General features: G+C 41.3%; 1 protein-coding gene and 2 pseudogenes across 1 annotated transcript in view; 2 read left to right on the top strand and 1 right to left on the bottom strand.

Moving 5' to 3' along the window:
• Positions 1–3,383: 3,383 nt before the first annotated feature.
• The window catches only part of LOC136877793 (octopamine receptor beta-3R-like), a 142,023-nt gene continuing 129,528 nt past the window's right edge, over positions 3,384–15,878 (bottom strand). Inside the window, exon 3 of the mRNA XM_067152000.2 lies at positions 3,384–3,441. Coding sequence (XP_067008101.2) covers positions 3,384–3,441 — 58 coding nt within the window. The remainder of the gene's footprint in view (positions 3,442–15,878) is intronic.
• Positions 12,283–12,401, top strand: LOC136877883 (5S ribosomal RNA; annotated as a pseudogene).
• Positions 12,583–12,701, top strand: LOC136877896 (5S ribosomal RNA; annotated as a pseudogene).

Below are 15,878 nucleotides of genomic sequence, written 5' to 3' on the forward strand. Positions count from 1 at the left end.
TCTCGGTCGTGCAACAGAATCGACCAAGTCATGTAGCCAGTGAATTCAAAACCGGCCAAGTCAAGGAACGAGCGACAATCTTTATGATGCAGCATTATAGTCTGGAACCTTGTGTTGTTACATTAAGCAACAATGTGATAATATCAGTAGGCAAAATCGTTCCTTGTAATGCATATTCTTTGAAGTCATAATATTTTGTGTTTTGTTCGTTTGCAACACTGATTTACGTATTCGCGGGCTTCTTACCGTCATTGGCGCCAAAGCAATCCTATTTCCGGTGTGCTCGTATTTGGTCATTATTGTGTGCTGTAACGTTGATATTGTTCCGAGTGGTGAACTGAAAGATTTACTTTCATACCTTGTAAAATTGTACAAAATTGCAACAAAAACGGCCAAATCAAAATTTAAATTAACAAAAAAGATGGGTTAATTATAAGTTAGATTTCTCAAAACAGCGGAACTTAAATATTAAACCATTAAGGAGATAACAGTGAAAAAAAAATCTTTTCTGACCATCATTGCTTTGTCTCTACAGGTTTTTCGTCCATATTGAAAAATATGCCTTGAGTGACTTGGCCGGTTTTGATACTAGACGCCTCATATGATCTACCTCTAATACGAACTTTGAATCTCGTTATTGAAGTGAGCACGGAAATGTTCAGTACACTACGATGTTTTACTGTCACATTTCGCCTGCAATACAGTGCACTACATAGACTTTGCACGTAAACAAACCAATAGTGCTATATCCCTGATGGGCCGTGGCCTAGCAAGCGACCGCTATTCAGAGCAAAGGCCTGCACATTACGAGGTGACGCGTGGTCAGAACAATGACTAGACCGGGGTCGTTCTCTCACCTTCAGATAGCTCCTCAGTTGTAATCACATAGGGTGAGTGGACCTCGGCCCAGCCCTCAGACACAGCTAAAATTCCCTGACCTGGCAATCCGTCTGACATTCCTATCAGACGGTATGGCCTCGTTTAGTGATTATGCAGGCACGCTACCCTTAGACGACTGAGGCAGCAGATTTTACACTTACAGGTGTGAAAATTATTTGAGTCAACATCATTGATTTTTCTTAGTTTGTGTTACTGTCCATAAAACATTCTCAGCGTAGAGAAATTTCTTTTAAATCGAAACAGTAACACTTCTGTATATAACATTGATAAGATCGGTATTAACGCATTAGATCCTAAATTATTTACGATATCAATTTTCGGTGAAAGCATTACACTGCACTGACAACCGCTTGGTTCAATGACCAAGAATAAAATATAATCTCGAACCACATCCGTACACTCAAGTGCATATTACAGTATTTCTTTTTTCTACCAGTCCCTTTTCTAAATACACAAAATAAATTTCTTTCCAGTAATTACGATTTATGTTCGATATTGTGCAATTTCTCTGAAGTTAATTAAAAACGTGAACCATTTCGTAAAGTAATTTACGTAATTCAGGTGATAAAGGACGCTTTTTTTTGCTAGTTGTTTTACGTCGCACCGACACAGATAGGTCTTACGGCGACGATGGGACAGGAAAGGGCTAGGAGTGGGAAGGATGCGGCTGTGGCCTTAATTAAGGTACAGCCCCAGCATTTGCCTGGTGTGAAAATGGGAAACCACGGAAAACCATTTTCAGGGCTGCCGACAGTGGGATTCGAACCTACTATCTCCCGAATACTGGATACTGGCCGCACTTAAGCGACAGCAGCTATCGAGTACGGTATAGGACGCTTTTAAGTGGGATATTTTACCTAAGGAAGAACAATAAATTTTATTTAATATATATAAAAACCAAACCCCATGGGAAAAGTGCCCCGAAGGTTCATGGCGTGCAAAGCGATCGCTGCTCAGGCCGAAGGCCTACAGATTACGAGGTGACGTGTGGTCAGCACGACGAATCCTCTCGGCCGTTATTGTTGGCTTTCTAGACCGGGGTCGCCCTCTCACCGTCGGATAGCTCCTCAATTGTAATCACGTAGGCTGAGTCGACCTCGATCCAGCTCTCAGATCAGGTAAAATCCCTGACCTGGCCAAGAATCGAACCTGGAACCTGCTAGTAAGAGGCAGGAACGTTACACCTACACCGCGGGGCCTGCATTTAATATAATATTATTGGTATTCTTATTATTATTATGGCTTTATTTACATGGCGTGACTCAGGCTACAAAGACTGCTATTCTGCCCAACAGTGTCTTCTAATGTACATACAGTTTAACATATCGTCGCTGCCGGGACAAAACCTCCTATGTGAAATATTTTAGCTTAGAACTTTGGCCGGTAAGGTTCTGTCATCTAAGGTACAATATTGTGTGAATATGGGGGCATTCTCGCTCTTCATAATGTATGTGCTGCGGGTCAGTATATCTAAAAAATTAATTTACACATAGGAGGTTTTGTCCCGGCAACGACGATATATTACACATAACTTGTTACATAGGCTGGGGGACCTGGAACTAGTTAGACACACCTAAAATTCCCTGGCCTGGCGGTGAATCGAACGCGGAACCTCCGGGAGAGAGGCAGGCACGCACACACACTATACTACTAAACTTTACGCATAATTATACAAACACATTAAAGGAAAGAAGAAAGAAACGTTCATGAAATAACCAAGGATGAATAAAATTGTCCTAATGCATCAATAAAAACAAATTTAGTAAGGCTTAGTGACACACGTAGGAAATAACAAACCAGGAAAAGGGAATTCGTGTATTACACTCAACTTGTTCCGTCCAAGTACTGCTGCCAATATTTCTTTCTAAATACCGGTTCACATAGGGTGTTTATTAGGTCATTGGGAAACGAATTCAATGTTCGAATTGTACTAACAACGAAAGAATTATTGTAGAGGGTAAATCTGTGATCTGGTATTTTGAGGGTTAAGTTAGCTGCAGCTCTGCTCGTGATATTATGAATAGAAATCTTCTTTTTTCCTTAAAAAGAAATATGATTTGTGCATACTGTTATTAAATTTAGGAAGCACAAATCACTTAGTTTATTTAGACAATTAGGTTAAACCATAAAAGGGAACGCTGTAAAGTATGTGTGAACATAGAAACTGAATTTGCCTTGAAATAAGTTTGGAACTGGTAATAATAAAATATATAAGTTTCAGCTCTTGTAATAATGGTAATAGTCACAAACAATAAGTTATTGGTCTCGGAACTGCAAAATACCGTACTGAACAAAGGCACTCGAAGGTGTCTGCCTGTCATGGTGTGTACAGTATCAGAAATGTGGTGTGTGTTGTGTACATGCCACAATATATGCCCTGAGGTGCTGGCAATGTTAATTGGCCATTCAAACAGTTCATGTAGCAGGATAGGAGTAGCCCCCTCAAGGGAGTGCTATGCTGCCATTAGAAGTTTTTAAATTATCTACTGCTCACCATTGGTACGATAAGGAAATGTGGCATGAGGGGGTGGTGAACCATAACTGAAAATAGAATCAACAAATTGGAATTATCGAATAAAAACTCCATATTCTCCCGAGACTACACGAATGGTCGGTAAGTGGCGATATTCGGTTAAGGCCTCAAAGATGTTGAAACAGCATCAAATATAATTTCACCTAAGGAGAAGGATAAAATGAATTATTTATTTAGCGTTATAATTGCATTGGAATATCTCCGAAAGGTTTCCCTATTCGCTCATGTTTTTCTTCAGAAGCGACCGAGCCTCACAAGAAGGCTGTGGCACTGGGACTGAAAGTGCTAAGTCGTGGTTGGAATTGAGGTACAACGTGAAAATATAAGATAATATAAAACCATTTTAGGGCTGTTGGCTGTATAATCCAAACAAACGACCTGCAGAATTGGAGCATACAATCAATAACTCCAGTTTTCAGGAGACGTTGTTGCCTGTTGACTAGATTTGTGATAAATTTTGGATACTATTGAATGTCCCAAAGCGGCAGTAGTGAAATTTTCTTTCTTTCTTTCTTTCTTTCTTAATCCGTTCATCCTCCATGGTTGGTTTTACCCTCGGACTCAGCGAGGAATCCCACCTCTGCTGCCCGCAGGGCAGTGTCCTGGAGCGTAAAACATTGGGCCGGGGGATGCAGCTGGGGAGGATGATCAGTACCTCGCCCAGAAGGCCTCATCTGCTATGCCGAACAGGGGCCTTGGTGGGGGATAGAAATATTGGAAGGGATAGACAAGGAAGAGGGAGGGAAGCGGCCGTGGCCTTAAGTTAGGTACCATCACGGCATTTGCCAGGAGGAGAAGTGGGAAACCACGGAAAACCACTTCCAGGATGGCTGAGGTGGGAATCAAACCCACCTCTACTCAGTTGACCTCCCGAGGCTGACTGGACCCGTTCCAGCCCTCGTACCACTTTTCAGATTTCGTGGCAGAGCCGGGAATCGAACCGGGGCCTCCGGGGGGTGGCAGCTAATCACAATAACCACTACACCACAGAGGCAGCAGTAGTGAAACTAAGATCCAAAGTATGTTCACAGTGGCAGAGGCAAAGTATTGTATTTTTCATTTGACACGTCTTACGCCAATAATTTTGTAAAAATCGTATTTCTGAAGAGGATCAGACTCGACGCACCTATACAGTATAATAATGCACTCTGCGGTCATGCAGTTGTTGTAATACGAAGATATCAGAGTTCAGTGGACATTCGGTTTTTCATAAATTACTTTACTAACAATTCCATATTGGGGATGTACAATTTCTAGGGCGAATAATGCTGCTAATATTCTAAAGACTTACCTCAATAGACTCTTTAGATCAAGGGCTCTTAACCAGCACCAAAACTCAACTAGACGACCAATTTACGCGATCCATGGTTCCATTTTGAAATCAAAAAGGGCTAAAATAATAATTCTCTATAAATATGTGTACAGTTTTCTGCTATTATTCATTGTATACTCAAGGTCAACGTTATTCTAGGAACTAAAAACAATTGTTTCCAGAACTACGAATCTCCAAACACTATCGTGTATTCAAATGTTAGTAAAATGTAGTTCTAAAATAGTAGGAAATTTGATTGGTGCTTTTAATATTTCTTATTTAATTTTCAAGATGGTGCATCTGAAATCCGCAGCGAACCAAGTTTGAGGTTAAGATCACCACATGACCAGCTTATGTTACTATAGTACATAGTGGTGGCAGTCTGCCGTATCATAATATATCTCTAAAACTGGTCAATGGTACATTACTCTGACTCACTAGCGTTAACTGAAGTGTACTTCATCTCTTCTGGTGAAAATCACGTTCGTTTGATACTCAAAGATAGTCAGCGGCCCTTATCCTGCAAATGGTACAAAATATAGCCCGTCAATGAGTAGGCTACTGCTGCAAGTTATAATGTTGTTGGTCGGGTCGTCAGTGCATGGACCGCTTTGGTTCAGCTTGTCATACCACTTTGACCTGCGTCTCTACTCTGATCTGTTTGTCATATTCATACCTTGGTTTACCCCTACCGTTCTTACCCCCAGCACTTCTCTTAAAAACTGGTCACATCTTGGGTGTTTTAAGGTGTGCCCTGTCTATCTATATTTCCTTCTACTCATCCCCCTAACCCTGTTGGTGGGGGACACAGACAAAGAATACACCCACGGTATCCCCTGCCTGTCGTAAGAGGTGACTAAAAGGGGCGACCAATGGATGATGAAATTAGAACCATGAGACTACTTGTGATTAGTACCATTACGCGAGGAACACCATGGGTCGACGTTACTTGCGATTGCATAATGTGAGGAACACCATAGATCTACGCTACCTAGAGTAGTACCCTATGTGAGGAACACCACAGGTCTGGGCGTTGCCTGTGGTTGGTACCATCGTATGTATCCCATTGTGGAGGGGAGGGGGGGGGCACTCCGCTGCGTGGACTAATACCCATGAGAGATAACGTGCCGTACGCTGTGCTGGAATATGTCGGTTCCCCTATGTTCAGAACTGATCTGCGTTACTTATGGGTAGTACCACCATATGAAGAACACCACGGGTCTACGTTGTCTCTGATTACTAACACTATGTGAGGAACACCACCAGTTTGGCTGTTACCCGTGATTAGTACCACTCTGTGAGGAACACCATGGGTCTACGTTGCTTGCGAGTGGTGCCCGTATGTGAGGAACATCATGGGTCTACGTTGCATGAGAGTACGACCATTATGTGAGGAACACCATGGGTCTGTGCTGCCTGTGGGTTATGCCATTATGTGTGATAAAGCCGTAGGTTTGCATTTCCTATGATTAGTACTACTTGGTGGGTGGCAGCAAGAGTATACGACGGCAGTGATTAGTTCCACTATGTAAGGAACACCACGGGAATACCGGCCCTCGTTTTAGTCCCACTGTGTGAGGAACACCATGGGTCTGCATTACCTGTGATTAGTACTATTATGAGGGGCCGGTGACCTGAATTTTGAACCCCTTTTTATAACAAGCATTTTCCCAGAAAAGAAGGCATTGTGAATTGGATCCACTGATTTGTTTGGATTCATGGGTATTTTTTCATCATTTATTTTATTCAGTGGATAGATTTTGAAGTTTCAAAAATCGTTTCATTATGTTGCACTTCGTACGGCTAGGGGCCGATGACCCAGGTGTTAGGCCTCTTTCAACAAAAATATCATCATCATCATCATCGTCATCATCACTGGTCCACTAACAGAGTCTAGCTTTGTTTCACTTACTTTTCTCAGGCTCTTCACCTTCCTTTTTCCCATCCGACCTCCCTTGCTCAACCCTTGTTCACTAATTTTTTTTTTGCTATTTGCTTTACGTCGCACCGACACAGATAGGTCTTATGGCGACGATGGGATAGGCAAGGCCTAGGAGTTGGGAGGAAGCGGTCGTAGCCTTCATTAAGGTACTGCCCCAGCATTTGCTTGGTGTGAAAATGGAAAACCACGAAAAACCATCTTCAGGGCTGCCGACAGTGGGATTCGACCCCACAATCTCCCGGATGCAAGCTCACAGCTGCGCGCCCCTAAACGCACGGCGAACTCGCCCAGTTCTTGTTCTCTTTCAACCCTGACGGTCTTTCTTCGAAGTGTCAGATCTGTTCCATTTTCTTTCTGATTAGTGTTAACAGTCGTATTTCCTGTTTAATCAACAATCACCCCCACCACCGCCACGATTTGTTCTTGCTAAATTTCGCCACATCATTCTCCTCCATCGAATTATGTTAACTACGTCTTCATTCATGATCCAATCTGGCTTCATCAATATTCTTGTGTAACACTACATTTCAAAGGCTTCTGTTCTCTTTCTTATTTTTGAACTAGATATTATTCGTGCTTCACTTCCATGTAATGCCGCTTTCCATGCGGAAATGTTCAAAGTCATTTTTCTAAACACAGTCGAAACCGGTTATAACGACTCCGAAAGGACCGCCCATCAACGGTCGTTAGAGGGGACAGTCGCACAAGCCGATCTTTTTTTGTTGTGTTTCTTGCTAATGATGTCACGTATGTCGGGTAATCAACTCGAAGACTGGTTTGATCCTCCACAGCTCCGCCAACAGCTGGCATAGATAGCCTTGGCGTCACTGAAGAGTCATACTAGGGAAATGAAGAGTGAGGCAGTTTCCCGTTGCTTTCCTCACCGAACCAAAAGTTTCCGTTACATATCAGTCTGCCAAGCCCACTGAAATGCATGCACTAACCAACCCTATGTGTGATATTTTCATATCAATCATATTAAGGACTGGCAGCGTAAAGAATGCTATCAGTAGCATCGCTCATACCTCCGTAACTTTCATAATATCAAAGCCAAGGAGGAGACTGAGACAGGTCAATGAAAGTAACAAATTTAATTTATTCTAGCCCATACCAGAAGACATAATGCACTGTAAACGCTACATCTCGCCAGCAAACTGTAGGCCTACGTTTTACGCTGCAAACTTAACAAGGTTTATTTACAGAATATAGTAAAAATTTCAAAACACCTAAGTGGAATAAGTACTGCCGGGCTGAGTGGCTCAGACGGTTGAGGCGCTGGCCTTCTGACCCCAACTTGGCAGGTTCAAACCTGGCTCAGTCCGGTGGTATTTGAAGGTGCTTAAATACGTCAGCTTTGTGTCGATAGATGTACTGGCACGGAGAAGTTTTCCTACGGGACTAAATTCCGCCATCTCGGTGTCTCCGAAAATCGTAAAAGGTAGTTAGCGGCTCGCAAACCAATAACAGTATTATTCATTTACAATACAGTATTTGTAGAGTGGGACTGTCCGGCTCATTGGCTGAATGGTCAGCGTTGAGGCGTTCGGTTCAAAGGGTCCCGGGTTCGATTCCCGGCAGGTTCGGGGATTTTAATCACCCCTGATTAATTATTCTGATTCGGGGACTGGGTGTTTGTGTTTGTACCAAACCTTTCCTCTTCATATTCACACAACACACTACACTAACAACCACCACAGAAGCACGCAATAGTGATTACATCCCTCCATATAGGGTTGGCGTCAGGAAGGGCACCCGGCCGTAAAACAGGGCCGAATCCCCATGTGCGAGACGCGACCCCACAGGTGTGGGAAAAGCGGTAGAAAAAGAAGAAGAAGAAGAATACGATTTGTAGAGTTGGACTGAGAGGAATTTTGCACAGTAGGCTAAATACAGGAAGAATATGCCAGCAAAATATTGAACCCATAATTCTACTAAGTTCAAGGATTCAATATAAAACAATAAATGAGCAAAGCAGTGGCAACCATATAAATTGATCAATAATATCGCACAGGGCCTCGGCTAATAAATGAGATGTTCGCTCTGTCCTTCCAAATTGTATAGATCAGAGGGTCCCGGGTTCGATTCCCGGCAGGTTCGGGGATTTTAATCACCCCTGATTAATTCTTCTGATCCGGGGACTGGGTGTTTGTGTTTGTACCAAACCTTTAGACGGGATAGTTACAATTCGCCATTATATCCAGTACGTCGTTTTAAGCGATGTCTTACTAAGTAGTTTTAAATAGAGTGTTTATATAGGATTTAGATGCAACCGTCAGATTTTGCCTTTATATCCAGTACATCGTTATAAGCGATGTCTTACTAAGCATTGTTTTAAATACAGTGTTTATATAGGATTTAGATGCAACCGTCAGATTTTGCCGTTATATCCAGTACATCATTGAGTGTGGTACTACAAAATCCTTCGAGATGCTGACGTTTGCTTCCCCATTTTGTAATCGCCATATTATTAGTGACTTTTCTTCTATATTACAAAATTTTCATTTTTTGCGACATGTTCACAGTGATGCTGATTTGAAATCTACACTCTACTTAAAACATGAGTTTAAAAAATACTTTACACTGTTGTCAACAATGTAATCCCAAACGCGTAACAAATAAATATCAACATCGGACCTTACAATCTATACATTTCTCCGAAAATGTGATTTTTAAAAACGCCGTTTTATACGGTATGTCGTAATAAGCGACGTCGTACTAAGCATTTTTTAAATACACTGTTTATATATGATTTAGACGGGACAGTTACAATTCGCCATTATATCCAGTACGTCGTTTTAGGCGATGTCTTACTAAGCATTGTTTTTTAAATGCAGTGTTTATATAGGATTTAGATGCAACCGTTAGATTTCTCCGTTATATCCAGTACATCATAATAAGCGATGTCTTACTAAGCATTGTTTTAAGTACAGTGTTTATATAGGATTTAGATGGGACCATTAGAATTCGCAGTTATATCCAATACGTCGTCATAAGCGATATCTTACAAAGCATTGTTTTTAAATACAGTGTTTATATAGGATTTGGATGGGACCGTTAGAATTCGCCGTTATGTCCAATACGTCGTCATAAGCGATATCTTACAAAGCATTGTTTTTAAAAACAGTGTTTACATAGGATTTAGATGGGACCGTTAGAATTCGCCGTTATATTCAGTACGTCGTTATACGCGATGTCTTACTAAGCATTGTTTTTTAAAACAGTGTTTACATAGGATTTAGACTGGACCGTTAGATTTCAACGATATATATCCAATATGTCGTTATAAGGGATGTCTTACTAAGCATTGTTTTTTAAATACAGTGTTTATATAGGATTTAGACTGGACCGTTAGATTTCAACGATATATCCAATATGTCGTTTTAAGGGATGTCTTACTAAGCATTGTTTCTAAATACAGTGTTTATATAGGATTTCGATTTCGCCGTTATATCCAATACGTCGTTATAAGCGATGTCTTACTAAGTATTGTTTTTTAAATACAATGTTTATATGGGATTTAGATGAGCCCGTAAGATTTCGCCGTTATATCCAATACGTTGTTATAAGCCATATCTTACAAAGCATTGTTTAAATACAGTGTTTATATAGGATTTGGTTGGGAACGTTAGATTTCGCCGTTAATTCCAGTACGTCGTTATACGCGATGTCTAACTAAGCATTGTTTTTTAAAAACAGTGTTTACATAGGATTTAGACTGGACCGTTAGATTTCAACGATATATCCAATATGTCGTTATAAGAGATGTCTTACTAAGCATTGTTTTGAAATACAGTGTTTATATAGGATTTAGACTGGACCGTTAGATTTCAACGATATATCCAATATGTCGTTATAAGGGATGTCTTACTTAGCATTGTTTCTAAATACAGTGTTTATATAGGATTTCGATTTCGCCGTTATATCCAATACGTCGTTATAAGCGATGTCTTACTAAGTATTGTTTTTTAAATACAATGTTTATAAGGGATTTAGATGAGCCCGTCAGATTTCGCCGTTATACCCAATACGCTGTTATAAGCCACATCTTACAAAGCATTGTTTTAAATACAGTGTTTATATAGGATTTGGTTGGGACCGTTAGATTTCGCCGTTAATTCCAGTACGTCGTTATAAACGATGTCTAACTAAGCATTGTTTTTTAAAAAAACAGTGTTTACACAGGATTTAGATGGGACCGTTAGATTTCGCCGTTATATCCAGTACGTTGATATAAGCGATATCTTACTAAGCATCGTTTTTAAATACAGTGTTTATATGGGATTTCGATGGGACCGTTAGATTTCGACGTTATATCCAATACGTCGTTATAAGCGATGTCGCATTAAACGGTTTCAACTGTATATACATTTTTGAAATTATTTTTCTTATCAGAGTTCTGCCTTGATTGTGCTAGTCTTTATTTCTTTACCTCTTTGTACCTGCCATCGTCACTGTTATTCAACTAACCAAAAACCACGATTAAACAATTTTCCTTAAGAGTTCATTTCCTAATCTAATACTACCAACATCGCCTGGCATTTTCCAACTCCTTTCCATTTCTTCTGGTGTCCCGAGATAAATAAAACGTCCTATTTCATCTCAGACCTGGCTTTTTCTATAGACACTAAATATTATTTGGTTGTAATTTCCACTTTAAACACCAGTTGCTAATAGTGGCTGCAGCACTGAACGTGTATTAAGTATACATGTCAACTGAGAATGAAAAACAGTCAAAACACTGCGGAAGCCTTTTCATTTCTTTTATAAGAGAAAATATGTTATGACCAATGGAATGGGCATGCAGTTCTTAAAGGGTTAAGAAAAATAAGGAGAAGAAGAAGTGTTTATAATTTGTTCCAGTGGCCGGGGTGACTGATTGTTATCATGCAGAAGTTGTTTATTTTTCTGGAATATTATGGTATGGAGTTGTCGCTACTTAACAATTTCAACTGACTTTTTCCTCTCTTGGGGTAAAAGCACCATCTTTGGAAAGAATGGCTGACATTTCGACCTAATGACCCATTTAAGTCGATTGAAACAGGTGGTGTATCTCAAACATCTACGACTGGTGAATTACATATATTAATCATCTCCCGTTTATGGCGCACTGAAAATCTCTGTCTTTTTTGTGTAGTTGAGCCGGCAAAGGTTGGTATGGCAGCGTGAATAGCTGTTTACATGCAAATCTGCTTTCATGCAAGCGATAAACTGAAATCCATGACATAATACGAGCTTTTAGGAGCTTATATACAAATTTGTCAGAGCGAATGTCCTTCCAAAGAATCGCTTGGGAGTGCTGTTAGTGATAAAGGAGGCAAATGTTTGCAGAAATCAGTTTTCTTCATTATTGGCATATCCTTCCGTGAGTTAATACTACGTCACCACTGTGATTATTTCAAGGGGAAAGGTTTCGCTAGCTAATACAGGGTGAGTAAAATAAAATTGGCTCGGAAAATATTTATAAGACTGCCGCGGAACTGGCCCTTGTTAATGAAAAGGACAACTGCCCATCACAGGAAATGTTGGAAACTGTGATTTTAATGCATCAATCGATTGCTGTCACATGTCTGTGCGTGCGCATCTTCAGCATATCCTGCCAACGGCCATACCATGTTTAATACACCTGTTCTCGCCCAATCACTGCAGTTAAGCAACATTGGGCGTGGTCAGTACTTGGATGGGTGACCGCTTGGGAACACCAAGTGCCGTTATGGTACTCGTATATCCTTCCGTGATTTAATACTACGCCACCATTGTCTGCAAGAGTCTGCCACGGAGCTGACCCCTGTTCATGAACGGGAGAACGGCCCATCACAGGAAATGCTGGAACTGTGATTTCAATACACATATCGAGTGTTGTCACATGTCTGCGCGTGCGCACCTCCCGCGTTTCGTGCCAGCGGCGATACCATGTTGAATACACCGGTTCTCGCCCGATCACAGCAGTTAAGCAACATTGGGCCTAGTGAGTACTTGGATGGGTGACCGCTTGGGACCATCACGTGCCGTTATCGTAGTCGTATATCCCTCCGAGATTTAATGGTACATCACCATTGTGATTATTTCAAGCGGAAGGTATACCTTTGGCTAGCTAATACAGGGTGGGTAAAATAAAATTGGCACAGAAATTTATCAGACTGCCACGGAACTGATACTTGTTAATCAACAGGAGAACTGCCCATCCCAGGAAATGCTGGAAACCGTGATTTCAATGCACCAATAGATTGCTGTCACATGTCTACGCATGCGCACCTCCCGCGTCTCCTGAGTACGTCACTGTATCATTACGTTTGAGTGAGTGAGAGGAGCAGACATGTTCAGTGACCAGTTGAATAAAACACAATATGATGCTCGCGATAAAACAGTGCGTGTTCATAGTGGCGTGTTATACGAAGCACGATTCGTGGAAAACCTCTGCGTAACTTTTTGCCCAAGAGTTTAAGACTGGAAGTGTTTTGGCAGAACCTCGAGCAAAGCCTGCAATGCAAAACATAGCGGCAAAATGGCGTGAAACGGGCTCTGTAATGAATGAAATCCGTAGCTATCCGAAAAGACTTCGAACAACAGAAAACATTGCTCGAGAGAATAAAAGCCTGGAAAGAAGTCCGACGATATCTCGACGCCGTTTACCTGTACAAGTGGGAATTAAAAAAGATACTTTAGTCGTGTTGAAACATTATTAAAAAGGACCTACATCTGTATACTTACAAATTTACTATTGTGTATGCGTTAAAGTGTCCAGACGAACATTCGGGTGTTGAGTTCTGCCGGTGGTTTCTGAGTGAACTAAGTCAGTACTTTTGGATCCTAAGTTTTTCATTTCTTCAGACAAGGCCATTTCTAGCATCTACCGATGTTCATTAACAAGAGTCAATCCCGGCTCAGTCCTATTGTAAATATTTCCCGGGCCAGCTTTATTTTGCCCACCCGGTGCTTCGTACAATTTAATTTCTGAAGTGAAGTCTTCTAAAATTTCGTTCCAGTAGCAGAGTTTAATTCTGGAATGTCACCTGACACCTTTCCAGCTGAATATTTTCGTTCCTATAATGTATAAACGACGCAACGTATTTAAATGAAGCAAAACGGTGGTCGAATGATGAAAGACCATTGTATACAATGCGATCTTGAGTTGGAACAGGTGTCGTAATCTTGCGGTACTTAGCACAGAGGAATTTAGGACATGAATTGACGGGTAGCACAGAAGGTAAGACATCGTAGCTGGAGAATGCGATTTGGTAGAACATCCGCAGTAGCATCAAATATTTCGTAACGAACAAGGCTATAATATCAATAGAGAAAGTATCAGGATCAAGAGGTTAAATTGGAAAATATGCCAGATGTATTGGGAGAATAGAAATATATTAATTATTAATTTCTGTGGTTATGGAGTGAAGTTACCGTGTGCGGATCACATATGTAACTAAGGAAGGATCTTCACTGGGGTGAGCACATTAACGAGGTGGTACATAATGGTACATATGGTTACGAGGGTTCTAGAAACGAGGGGTTGTAAGACCCCAACTAGAGCATGGTTCCAGTGTAATCTTCGTTACGGATTTTATTCACCACAGAGCCTGCTTCACTCCATTGTGCAGCTAAGTTTTCAGTGCAGTCTTTAGAACATTTCCACTCTTAAACTCTTGCGCAAACAGTTCCGCACAAGTTTTCCACGAATCATGCTTCGTATAACACTCGACAATGACCACTCTATCGTGAGCAGCATATTGTGTTGAATTGAACTGGTCACTGAACACGTCTGCTCCTCTCCCTCACTCGCACGTAATGACACAGCAACCGATTGGTGCATCGAAATAACAGTTTCCAGAATTTCCTGTGCTGGGCAGTTCTCCTGTCCATAAACCTAACCAGGATGACTTGATTTGAGTACTGGAAAAATCCAAGGCAAGGCAGCACGATTTGTTCTAGGTGACTTCGAACATATGAGTTGTGTTATAAAACGATTCGAACTTCGGGTTGTGAGGACTTAGGAGGAAGGAGACGAGCTCCTCGAATAAGCTTTATGTTCTGAGCTATCAGTGGAGAGACAGCGTGTAATGACATTAGTAGACGAATAATTATGGGCGTAGATTTTAAAAGTGGGAAAGATGATTTTATGAAAATAAAGTTCGAATTCTAGAGAGTAATTACTATGGAATGGAATAACGAAAAAATTCGATATATTCCAAACTTCTTCGATTTTTTTTTGTGAAATGACCAGGTGAAGAATTCAAATGGAATCTATCACTTGGGCCGGTAACGAAAAAATTCGATATATTCCAAACTTCCTCGATTTTTTTGTGAAATGACCAGGTAAAGAATTCAAATGGAATCTATCACTTGGGCGGTAGCCTTCAATGCAGATAGGTGGTGAAATATGGTGATGATGATCATGATCATGATGATGAAAGGACCGAGGGATTTGGCTATACGATTGGGGGCGCGCCGCTGTGAAATTGCATCCGGGAGATAGTGGGTTCGAACCCCACTGTCGGCAGCCTTGAAGATGGTTTTCCGTGGTTCCCTGTTTTCACACTAGGCAATGCTGGGGCTGTGCCTTAATTAGGGCCACGGCCGCTTCCTTCCCACTAGCGTCTTCTGCACCCATCGTCGCTATAAGACGGTTCGACATATAGCCAATTGTAAGAAAAATAAAAAGAACCTCAATGGTGAGGCATTATGTGGCGAAAACAAATGGGGGGTGGGGGGTTAGTGAAGAATGTGAGCGTTTTGACAAAGAGAAGAAGCACATACTTACCATTGCTGCGAGGTGTAGAAACTGCAGAGAACGCAAGAAACTGGTTGGTCGCGGGGGAAGGGGGGAGGGGGTTGAGTCAGTGAGCCGACTGCACGCGATACTTCTGGCGCGCCTGTGCCGGTGTGAATGGATATGGACGGGTATATCAATAAATTCTAAGTTAATTAACACTCCACGACAGATCTTGAAGTAAATTTCTGGAGATCGTCGGATTTCGAAAGACTTGCACTGAACCAATTTTCGCTCTGAGCTTGCGTTCGGTAGATATTGGGTTCGGAATCCATTATCAGCAGACATGAAGAAGGTTTTCCGTGGTTTCCCATTTTCACACCAGGCATATGGTGGGTCTGTGCCTTAATTAAGTCCATGGCTGCTTCCTTAGCACCATTAGCTCGTTCCTATTCCATTGTCACCATAAGACCTCCGTGTAATGTAA

The sequence above is a fragment of the Anabrus simplex genome, chromosome 7, assembly GCF_040414725.1.
Source record: "Anabrus simplex isolate iqAnaSimp1 chromosome 7, ASM4041472v1, whole genome shotgun sequence".
Classification (NCBI taxonomy): Eukaryota; Metazoa; Arthropoda; class Insecta; order Orthoptera; family Tettigoniidae; genus Anabrus; species Anabrus simplex.